We start from the raw sequence: 12,333 nt of genomic DNA, 5'->3' as shown, positions 1-12,333 counted from the left end.
GAGTGAACTTTTCGGCCAGCCCAGCACAATGGAATATTACTCAGCCATCAAAAAGAATGAAATATGCCATCTGCAGCAACATGGATGGACCTAGAGATTATCATACTAAGTGAAGCAACTCAGACAGGGAAAGGCAAATATCATTCGATATCACTTATATGTGGAATCTAAAAAAATGATACAAATGAACTTATTTACAAAACAGACATAGACTCACAGACATAGGAAACAAATTTATGGTTACCAAAGGGGAGAGGGAAGGAGAAGGATAAATTACGAGTTTGGGATTATCAGATACACACTACTGTATATGTATATAAAATAGATAAATGACAAGGACCTACTGTATAGCACAGAGAACAATAGTCAATATCTTGTAATAACCTATAATGGAAAATAATCTGAAAAAGCTATATATATATATATATATATATATATATATATATATATATATATATACCTGAACCACTTTGTTGAAACTAACAGAACATTGTAAATCAGCAATAGTTCAATTAGAAAAAACTGAAAAAGATTGTGGAATTAAATGGAACTTACTGGTAATGTGCACATGATGGGTCAGGTGACATCTTGGGCTCCTTTCTGCCCTGTGATTCTAGATGATATTTTCCAGTCCCACAACATATTTATTTGGTTGGGTGCTTCCTGAAAGTATTAGAAAGATTGCTCATTCCTGAAGGTCTGTTTTAACATCTTTTCTTAATGTAGGGGAGAGGTTATTACTACACAAAGTAATTTTTCATTTTTTTGTAGAGACAAACATTGGCATTTCCACAGCATGTATTTGTTTATTTATTTGTTAAAGAATCCTGGTAGTTGATGAGCAAGAGACAGAAAAGAAAAAAAAAAAAAAAAAGGAAAGGGAAATAGAGTTATTATTATTGCCATTCTTGGTCATTACTTGGTTGGAGTTTTGTCTAGTTTGGGGGCCACATTCACCTTTTTGTTGGCAAAGAACAATTAACTACTTTCAGATAATTTAGGCTTCTGTGTCACCAAAAGATGTTTTGTAGAGCTAAGAATATCACTTTAACTTAATATTGTTCACTTTTCTTATATTTGGTATGAGCAAGAGAAAATAATCCAAACTACTGAAAAAATTGTGGGAATAAACTTACTTGAAATGCATATAACTTGTAAAATATTACATTGATAATTCAAAGAAACTCAGGCCTAAAATGGTAACTGTCATTAACTATCCCTCACTGGGCATCAAGCTTGGTGAAGTGAATCGTTCAGTAATCAGTTCCAATGCTCTTTCTGTAACTCTGCTGAACATACAGCTGTTATCATCATTGATAAGGTCTCTGTACCATTGTTCTTGTGGTCTAGCTTTAAGGAAAAACAGGACAATTTAATCAGTTAATAGATTGCTTCGTACTTTTTGTGATGAAATCAACTGTTACTTCTTGGAATAGCATCAGTTTTAACTGGACAGCTATAAAAGCATAACCTTGGTATTTAGTCTTGGAAGACATGCAAAACAGAGTTTAAAACTGTGTTGCCTGAAAACTGGTACCTGATTTGGATAAGAGAAACAGAAGCAGGACTCCCACTGTCTTCATGTTCCATATTTATGGAAAAAGAAAACAAAGCTAGATTTAACTTACTACTTAATGAATTGATGGTTAAGAGAGAAAAAATGAAAAATCTGTTTAACATATTATCTTCTGACTTCTAGTAAAGTAAAATGAACCTAATCAGCCTGGTGTTTCTAAAAATGTATCAAGTGTTTACATTTAAATGCAATCGTTAATGAGCTGTTACCATCAAAGTTCACTATATTGCTCTAAATTGCATACTGAGCTGTCAGAGGCCTAAATCCTAGCAAACATTTTCTGGAATTTGTAGGGCATAGTTGTAATTGACTACGGGACTCCTTGCACTTCCATTATAGGAATTAATACAGTGGATTGCTGTATGAATTGTTTGATGCTTCAAGGGAAAGGAATGTTAAGAGGTTCTAGTGACACTGGCGGCAGCTCAATAGTTTGCAGTCAAACTTCCAGGTGTTTTGAGACTGCCCACCCTTTTGCCTGGTGTGTATGTTCTTCTGGTCTAGCTGGCAAGCTGCTGAAGGAAAAGAATGATTGTTTCATGTCAACTTTTTACAGAAGTGTAACATACAGGATTTGTATACCTGCAAATCCAAAGTGTATATTGTGAATTTTCACAAAATGATCACACTCAAGGAACTAGCATTCAGAATAAGACATAAAACATGACCCTCACATGCCATCTTCCATTTACTACCCTGGTCCCAACCCAACCACCACTATCTTGACTCTGACATCACAAATTGGTTTTTCCATGGCTTTGAATTTTATAGAAATGGAATCATATAGTATGGATTTCTTTGTGTATGACGTCTTTTGCTTAACATTATGTTTGTAAATTTGGAATAATTTTTTTTTTCATGCTTAAGAAAGAATATAGGCTCATGGGTGTCAAATGAAACCATAGGATGGAAAATACTTTGGAAAATTTAAAGTGCCATAGCATTGTAATGCTGGTTTGGTGGACTGGGCATTTAAGTTGTCTGGGGTATTTTCATGCATATTGGAAAAAAATTGGTGTCATTTAATTATTACTCACTAGCTCAGCCACACAGTTTTCATGTGCAAATTTGCCAGTGATTTACATGGAATAACTCATTTATATCCTAACAGATAAAACTGTAAGATTTTTGGATATTAAGGTTCCAAAGGTCATCTTAGAAATGTACTCCCTAAGGTTTATTCTTGTACAGGTTAGTGGATAACTTCTCATAATTGACTAATTAAATGGAAGCGATAGTATTTCGAACCCTAAGGCTATATCTTAATATTTCTGTCTTTTTGTATTTAATTGCTTATCTGTGTGAAGAATCTATAACATTTTCTCTTCCACTGTCATATTACACATCGATTGGCTTACATGTCAGACTGCATGCTGGATAACCTTCTTTTGGGAGGTCAAATAGATAATAATTTTCTTGAAAAGAACATCTCTCACCCCCACTACCTGCTCTCATCTGATCTACCCTGCTATCATCAAAACCAAGTTAAACCCTCTCTTCTCAGCAGTACATTGAAGTGGCTAAGAACATGGGGGATGTGGGTTCCTTAGCCTCTATAAGCTTCTACAAATGAGAATAACAATAGCACCTCGCATTGATGGTTGTTGGAAGGAGTCCAGTAACACAGAGAGCTGAACATGGTGTCTGGCAACACCTAAATGCTTAATAAATACCAGTTAGTACTGTTATAAACATTCCCTTTTATACTTTTCCTTGTAACACATAAGATTTTAATGATTCACATCAAGTAGGTGATCCTTTGTACAATTCTTTCTTAAACTTTAAATGAAAACAAAACTCCTTACTCCATACCTCAAGCAGAACAGGCACATTTAAACACCACCCAGACCAATAGGATGCATCCCTCATAGATTAAAAATTTTTTTTTGCTGGACAAAAATCCCCAGAAAGCTGTAGTATTTTAATGTTAGAACAAACACAGTATCATTTTTCAGTGTCTATCTGATGACAATCTGGTTATTAGGTTGTCAGAGCTTTTTGACAAAATGTAGTGTTGGACTACCTAATTACATTGCTTCAGAGTCCAGTGGGGCTGCTGATCTGTTTCCTAATAATATTGGGCCAGGGCTGTTTTTCTTAAAGGCAAACGTATCAGTCATGTGAAAAATGTTTGCATTTTATGTTCACTAGTCTAAACATAAAAAATACACTTAAGCCTGATATTGTGGGGAGCAGTAATAATACATAGACCTTCTCAGAACCCAGATGTTCCATCCATCTCAAAGTTTTCAGTGGTTGGGAAGAAATGTCAAAGGGCCAAAAGTTCTGCAGTTTTCATTTTATTTTATATTTTGGTATTGGAAAATACATAATGAAATCAGCAGACTTAAGATGTACATTTATTTATTTAAATGTTTGTTTATTTATTTATTTTCTTATTAGTCATCCATTTTATATACATCAGTGTATACATGTCAATCCCAATCTCCCAATTCATCACTCCACCATCCCCACCCCCCTGCAGTTTTCCTCCCTTGGTGTCCATACGTTTGTTCTGTACATCTGTGTCTCAATTTCTGCCCAGCAAACCGGTTCATCTGTACATTTTTCTAGGATTCACATACATGTGTTAATATACGATATTTGTTTTTCTCTTTCTGACTTACTTCACTCTGTATGACAGTCCCTAGATCCATCCACGTCACTACAAATGACCCAATTTTGTTCCTTGTCATGGCTGAGTAATATTCCATTGTATATATGTACCACATCTTCTTTATCCATTCGTCTGTCGATGGGCATTTAGGTTGCTTCCATGACCTGGCTATTGTAAATAGTGCTGCAGTGAACATTGGGGTGCATGTGTCTTTTTGAATTATGGTTTTCTCAGGGTATATGCCCAGTAGTGGGATTGCTGGGTTATATGGTAATTCTATTTTCAGTTCTTTAAGGAACCTCCATACTGTTCTCCATAGTGGCTGTATCAATTTACATTCCCGCCAACAGTGCAAGAGGGTTCCCTTTTCTCCACACCCTCTCCAGCATTTGTTGTTTGTAGATTTTCTGATGATGCCCATTCTAGCTGGTGTGAGGTGATACCTCATTGTAGATTTGATTTGCATTTCTCTAATAATTAATGATGTTGAGCAGCTTTTCATGTGCTTCTTGGCCATCTGTATGTCTTCTTTGGAGAAATATCTATTTAGGTCTTCTGCCCATTTTTGGATTGGGTTGTTTGTTATTTTAATATTGAGCTGCATGAGCTGTTTATATATTTTGGAGATTAATCCTTTGTCCAATGAGACATTTGCAAATATTTTCTCCCACTCTGAGGGTTGTCTTTTCGTCTTTATGTTTTCCTTTGCTGTGCAAAAGCTTTGAAGTTTCATTAGGTCCCATTTGTTTATTTTTACTTTTATTTCCATTACTCTAGGAGGTGGATCGAAAAAGATCTTGCTGTGATCTGTGTCAAAGAGTGTTCTTCTTATGTTTTCCTCTAAGAGTTTTATAGTGCCCAGTCTTACATTTAGGTCTCTAATCCATTTTGAGTTTATTTTTGTGTGTGGTGTTAGGGAGTGTTCTAATTTCATTCTTCTACATGTAGCTGTCCAGTTTTCCCAGCACTACTTATTGAAGAGACTGTCTTTTCTCCACTGTATATCCTTGCCTCCTTTGTCATAGATTAGTTGACCATAGGTGTGTGGGTTTCTCACTGGGCTTTCTTTCCTGTTCCATTGATCTATATTTCTGTTTTTGTGCCAGTACCATATTGTCTTGATTACTGTAGCTTTGTAGTATAGTCTGAAGTCAGGGAGCCTGATTCCTCCAGCTCTGTTTTTTTTCCCTCAGGACTGCTTTGGCTATTGTGTCTCCATACGAACTTTAAGATATTTTTGTTCTAGTTCTGTAAAAAATGCCATTGGTAATATGATAGGGATCACATTGGATCTGTAGATCGCTTTGGGTAGTATAGTCATTTTCACAATATTGATTCTTCCAATCCAAGAACATGGTATATCTCTCCAACTGTTGGTATCATCTTTGATTTCTTATAGTTTTCTGCATACAGGTCTTTTGTCTCCTTAGGTAGGTTTATTCCTAGGTATTTTATTCTTTTTGTTGCAATGGTAAATGGGAGTGTTTCCTTAATTTCTCTTTCAGATTTTTCATCATTAGTGTATAGGAGTGCAAGAGATTTCTGTGCGTTAATTTTGTATCCTGAAACTTTACCAGATTCATTGATTAGCTCTAGTAGTTTTCTGGTAGCATCTTTAGGCTTCCCAATGTATAGTATCATGTCATCTGCAAACAGTGACTGTTTTACTTCTTATCTTCCGATTTGTATTCCTTTCTATTTATTTTTCTTCTCTGATACCTGTGGGTAGGACTTCCAAAACTACGTTGAATAATAGTGGTGAGAGTGTACATCCTTGTCTTGTTCCTGATCTTAGAGGAAATGCTTTCAGTTTTTCACCACTGAGAATGATGTTTGCTGTGGGTTTGTCATATTTGGCCTTTATTATGTTGAGGTAGGTTCCCTCTATGCCCACTTTCTGGAGAGTTTTTATCATCAATGGGTGTTGAATTTTGTCAGAAGCTTTTTCTGCATCTATTGAGATGATCATATGGTTTTTATTCTTCAGTTTGTTAATATGGTGTATCACATTAATTGATTTGCGTATATTGAAGAATCCTTGCGTCCCTAGGATAAATCCCACTTGATCATGGTGTATGATCCTTTTAATGTGTTGTTGCATTCTGTTTGCTAGTATTTTGTTGAGGATTTTTGCATCTATATTCATCATTGATATTGGTCTGTAATTTTCTTTTTTTGTAGTATCTTTGTCTGGTTATGGTATCAGGGTGATGGTGGCCTCATAGAGTGAGTGTGGGAGTGTTGCTTCCTCTGCAATTTTTTGGAAGAGTTTGAGAAGGATGGGTGTTAGCTCTTCTCTAAATGTTTGATAGAATTCACCTGTGAAGCCATCTGGTCCTGGACTTTTCTTTGTTGGAAGATTGTTAATCCCAGTTTCAATTTCATTACTTGTGATTGGTCTGTTCATATTTTCTATTTCTTCCTGGTTCAGTCGTTGAAGGTTCTACCTTTCTAAGAATTTGTCCTTTTCTTCCATGTTGTCCATTTTATTGGCATAGAGTTGCTTGTAGTAGTCTCTTAGAATGCTTTGTATTTCTGCGGTGTCTGTTGTAACTTCTCCTTTTTCATTTCTAATTTTAGTGATTTGAGTCCCCTCCCTCCTTTTCTTGTAGAGTCTGGCTAATGGTTTATCAATTTTGTTTATCTTCTCAAAGAACCAGCTTTTAGTTTTATTGATCTTTGCTATTGTTTTCTTTGTTTCTGTTTCATTTATTTCTGCTCTGACCTTTATGATTTCTTTCCTTCTGCTAACTTCGGGTTTTGTTTGTTCTTCTTTCTCTAGTTCCTTTAGGTGAAAGGTTAGATTGTTTATTTGAGGTTTTTCTTGTTTCTTGAGGTAGGCTTGTATAGCTAGAAACTTCCCTCTTAGAACTGCTTTTGCTGCATCCCTTAGATTTTGCATTGTCGTGTTTTCATTGTCATTTGTCTCTAGGTATTTTTTGATTTCCTCTTTGATTTCTTCAGTGATCTCTTGGTTATTTAGTAACGTATTGTTTAGCCTCAATTTGTTTGTGTTTTTTATGTTTTTTTCCCTGTAATTCATTTCTAATCTCATAGCGTTGTGGTCAGAAAAGTTGCTTGATACGATTTCAGTTTTCTTAAATTTACTGAGGCTTGATTTGTGACCCAGGATGTGATCTATCCTGGAGAATGTTCCATGCACACTTGAGAAGAAAGTGTAATCTGCTGTTTTTGGATGGAATGTCCTATAAATATCAATTAAATGTATCTGGTCTATTGTGTCATTTAAAGCTTGTGTTTCCTATTAATTTTCTGTTTGGATGATCTGTCCATTGGTGTAAGTGAGGTGTTAAAGTCCCCCACTATTGTGTTACTGTCGATTTCCTCTTTTATAGCTGTTAACAGTTGCCTTATATATTGAGGTACTCCTATGTTGGGTGCATATATATTTATAATTGTTATATGTTCTTCTTGGATTGATCCCTTGATCATTATGTAGTGTCCTTCTTTGTCTCTTGTAACATTCTTTATTTTAAAGTCTATTTTATCTGATATGAGTATTGCTACTCCAGCTTTCTTTTGATTTCCATTTGCATGGAATATCTTTTTCCATCCCCTCACTTTCAGTCTGTATGTGTCCCTAGGTCTGAAGTGGGTGTCTTGTACACAGAGATACTTGTTTTTCTATCCATTCAGCAAGCCTGTGTCTTTTGGTTGGAGCATTTAATTCATTCACGTTTAAGGTAATTGTAGATATGTATGTTCCTATGACCATTTTCTTAATTGTTTGGGTTTGTTTTTGTAGGTCCTTTTCTTCTCGTGTTTCCCACTTAGAGAAGTTCCTTTAGCTTTTGTTGTAGAGCTCGTTTGGTCCTGCTGGATTCTCTTAGCTTTTGCTTGTCTGTAAAGCTTTTGATTTCTCCATCGAATTTGAATGAGATCCTTGCTGGATAGAGTAATCTTGGTTGTAGGTTCTTCCCTTTCATCACTTTAAGTATATCATGCCACTCCCTTCTGGCTTGTAGAGTTTCTGCTGAGAAGTCAGCAGTTAACCTTATGGGTGTTCCCTTGTATGTTACTTGTCGCTTTTCCCTTGCTGCTTTCAATAATTTTTCTTTGTGTTTAATATTTGCCAAATTGATTACTGTGTGTCTTGGCGTGTTTCTCCTTGGGTTTATCCTATATGGGACTCTCTGCGCTTCCTGGACTGGGGTGGCTCTTTCCTTTCCCATGTTAAGGAAGTTTTTGACTATAATCTCTTCATATATTTTCCCTGGTCCTTTCTCTCTCTCTTCTCCTTCTGGGATCCTTATAATGCAAATGTTGCTGCATTTAATGTTGTCCCAGAGGTCTCTTAGGCTGTCTTCATTTCTTTTCATTCTTTTTTCTTTATTCTGTTCTGCGGCAGTGAATTCCACCATTCTGTGTTCCAGGTCACTTATCCATTCTTCTGCCTCAGTTAGTTTGCTATTGATTTCTTTTAGTGTAGTTTTCATTTCAGTTATTGTATTGTTCATATCTGTTTGTTTGTTCTTTAATTCTTCTAGATATTTGTTAAATATTTCTTGCATCTTCTTGATCTTTGCCTCCATTCTTTTTCGAGATCCTGGATCATCTTCACTCTCATTATTCTGAATTCTTTTTCTGGAAGATTGCCTATCTCCATTTTATTTAGATGTTTTTCTGGGGTTTTATCTTGTTCCTTCATCTAGTACATAGTCCTCTGCCTTTTCATCTTGTCTATCTTTCTGTGAATGTAGTTTTTGTTCCACAGGCTGCAGGATTGTAGTTCTTCTTGCTTCTGCTGTCTGCCCTCTGGTGGATGAGGCTATCTAAGAGGCTTGTGCCAGTTTCCTGATGGGAGGGACTGGTGGTGGGTAGAGCTGGCTGTTGCTCTGGTGGGCAGAGCTCAAGAAAACTTTAATCTTCTTGTCTGCTGATGGGTGGGGCTGTGTTCCCTCCCTGTTTGTTGTTTGGCCTGAGGCCACCCAACACTGGAACCGTCCCTGGGCTCTTTCGTGGGGCTAATGGTGGACTCTGGGAGTGCTCACACCAAGGAGTACTTCCCACAACTTCTGCCAGTGTCCTTGTCCCTTTGTGAGCCACAGCTGCCCTCCACCTCTGCAGGAGGTCTGGTTCAGCCTCCTGTGGTGTCACTGCTCCTTCCCCTGGGTCCCGATGGGCACACTGCTTTGTGTGTGCCCTCCAAGAGTGGAGTCTCTGTTTCCCCCAGTCCTGCTGAAGTCCTGCAATCAAATTCCACTAGTCTTCAAAGTCCGATTCTCTAGGAATTCCTCCTCCTGTTGCCAGAACCCCAGGTTGGGAAGACTGATATGTGGCTTAGAACCTTCACTCCAGTGGGTGGACTTCTGTGGTATAAGTGTTCTCCAGTTTGTGAGTCACCCACCCAGCAGTTATGCGATTTGATTTTATTGTGATAGCGCCCCTCCTACCATCTCATTGCGGCCTCCCCTTTGTCTTTGCATGTGGGGTATCTTTTTTTGTGAGTTCCAGTGTCTTCCTGTTGGTGATTGTTCAGCAGTTAGCTGTGATTCCTGTGTTTTCGAAAGAAGGAGTGAGAGCATGTCCTTCTACTCCACCATCTTGAACCAATCTAAAGATGTACATTTAAAATAGCTCTTCTCTATCCCCTTGCCTTTATTTTTTATTTTTAAAGAACAGGATTTTCTTTATAGATTGAATACTTGAACAATGGACAGGACAGGATAGAGAAGTAGTTTTACATGCCTTCCTCTGTATTAGGGCAGATTCAGGGTTTGTGGGGTCAGATACTTATGTAATTTGTAGAGTCATCTTTAAGAAAAAGAATAACAGGGCTTCCCTGGTGGCGCAGTGGTTGGGAGTCTGCCTCCCGATGTAGAGGACGCGGGTTCGTGCCCTGGTCCGGGAGGATCCCGCGTGCCGCGGAGCGGCTGGGCTCGTGAGCTGTGGCCGCTGAGCCTGCGCGTCTGGAGCCTGTGCTCTGCAGCGGGAGAGGCCACAGCAGTGAGAGGCCCGCGTACTACAAAAAAAAAAAAAAAAAGAAAAAGAAGAACAAATTATGAATACAAAATTAGATACAGAGGTGTTTGTTTCCGTGATTCAGTTAGATGATTTGGGTCCCTTTCTGTCATGTTATCTTTACTAGAAATGCTTACATAGAAATGCTTCTTGGTATCTCCTCCCACCTAGACCGCTGACCTCCAGCACTCCTGCGGTCTGTGCAGTAGGAGCCCTGAAGATTAAGCTTCATCAGCGCATGGTCAGTCTTTCTTTGACTATTCGAATATATTGCTCAGTCAGTGAGAATATAACTCATTAGATGATACCTTGAAAGCTAAAGAAGACATCTAGTTGGAATAAGCTGTGAAATCAAGTTTCAGGTCTAGATATTACAGATTCCTAAGTGGACTGGACAAAAGTGTTTTACAAAATACGAAGCTTTCACGGTGGTTCTCAAAAAGTAGAATAATTTCCGGATACATGGCCTCTAAGAATAAGTTGTTGCAGTGAAAGATCCATTAAAAAACGTTTTAATGAAAAGAAGAGGTATTGATATTTTCCAGAAAGCTGTATTTACTGAGGTGTTGATTTCTTTGTACGACTCACAGAGTAAGCTCCCTGGCAGCAGAACGACGTCTAGTCTTGACATCTGTGTAAATCTTTATGTTATCTTTGGAGTAAGATGATTGCAGCACTGACCTACCATCAGTGGGGCATGAGTTGCTGATTTGTTATTTGACGAGTGCAACCACACTTCTTGTTTTTATTTCCACGGACCTCAGTGGCTCAAACTCTGGAGTTGGCTGTTCAGGTAGGAGTTTGAGTCCTTGGCCATGGATGCCCCAAGATTTAAGGAAATCTAAAACTTAGGTCAACCTTTCATTCGTACATCTGTCACTTATGTAAACATTTATCCCCTGCCAGTCACTTTGTTGAACACGCTGAGATACTGGTATTTGTCAACTCTAATTGACTTATACAAAGGTGAAAAGAGACCTTACTGCTTTGTCTTTGCACTTCCAAGGGATGTCAAAAACACATTAGTTTGGGAATGTAGATTAATCAGTTACCTATGTTGTAAGATCAGGCCGAGTTGATAGTACCTATTATGTGTTCATTATTTAATGAAAGATTACCTAGAGCTGTTTGATGACTTTGATGGAAGGGTCAAGCTGCTATCTGGATGGAGGATGATGAGTGGCAGAGATGGACAGAGAGAAGTTTCAGTAGAGTTTTTGCTGGCTTAGGAATGTACTTTACCCACGTAACACTTTTTTCCAAGAGAGAATATATGTTTAAGTTGCCTGTACTACTTTTAATTATTTTGTTTGCTTTTTTAAAATGTGCTTTGTGTAATAGACTACAAGGCTTTTTATATGCTTTAGTGCTTTGTGTTTTTTTTGTCTTCCTCCCACAATAACAGTAGGTAATCTTACCTTTGTCATGTGCTTTATTGTTTTCTCATTCTTTCTTGTGGGTTTCACAGTAGCCTGTTAAGATCCAGGTCTGCTAGTCTTCATTTAACAAAAGAGGAAATGCAAACAGGAAGATGTGCTTTTGCGGTTTTTGAAAGATTATACAGTGCTTTTCACCAGGACTGGAACCCAGCTGCCTGACATCCACCTCTAATGCTTGAGAAAGACTGATACATAGGCCACTTTGGATAATGGGACCCTCTCAAGCATCCCTTTGTAAGTAGGTGCATAGAATTGCATGGTGACATTCTAATTGCCCACTTAATTTATATAGCTACAACATTTATAAGATGTTTAAAATACCAGCATATCCTGAGAAATATGTGCAAATAACTTCCTGAAATCAATAAGTGGAAAAGATTGAAAGATATACCAGTGTCTTAACAACTGAAAACAAAGTGTGGCATGGCTATATCATGTGAAAAATCCACTTTCTACAGAAAATAAAGTTTTTATTTGGAAGTATAGCCCAACATTGGGCTACAAAGGTAGAATCTTGAGGTTTTTTCCCTCCTAGAGCAAACTCTGTATAGATCACATTCACCAATGTACACAGATAGTACAGGTTTTGAAATCTTTCCTGATGCTTTATATTTAATGACATGCCTATTTGTTTAGAAATTTAAGATGGTTATATTTACTTACATAAATTATATCTATAATTAAATGTCTTCTTCCTCAGAATTGCAATGTAATTGTTT

The 12,333-nt window shown here is 37.4% G+C and overlaps 1 protein-coding gene across 16 annotated transcripts in view; it reads left to right on the top strand.

Moving 5' to 3' along the window:
* The window catches only part of FHIT (fragile histidine triad diadenosine triphosphatase), a 1,443,555-nt gene that overhangs the window by 65,084 nt on the left and 1,366,138 nt on the right, over nt 1–12,333 (top strand). For 2 of the 16 annotated variants that reach the window (XM_029242159.1, XM_029242150.1), the window contains exon 3: nt 10,347–10,416. The exons of the other annotated variants lie outside the window; for them this stretch is intronic. In XM_029242159.1, the coding sequence (XP_029097992.1) occupies nt 10,414–10,416 (3 nt within the window). In that variant the 5' untranslated portion in view covers nt 10,347–10,413. The remainder of the gene's footprint in view (nt 1–10,346; nt 10,417–12,333) is intronic. 16 annotated transcript variants of the gene reach the window in all.

This window comes from Monodon monoceros, unplaced genomic scaffold (assembly GCF_005190385.1).
Source record: "Monodon monoceros isolate NGI ecotype Baffin Bay Population unplaced genomic scaffold, NGI_Narwhal_1 Super_Scaffold_3, whole genome shotgun sequence".
NCBI lineage: Eukaryota > Metazoa > Chordata > Mammalia > Artiodactyla > Monodontidae > Monodon > Monodon monoceros.
The sequence above is the reverse complement of the archived record's forward strand: the minus strand, read 5'-3'. Positions and strand labels throughout refer to the sequence as shown.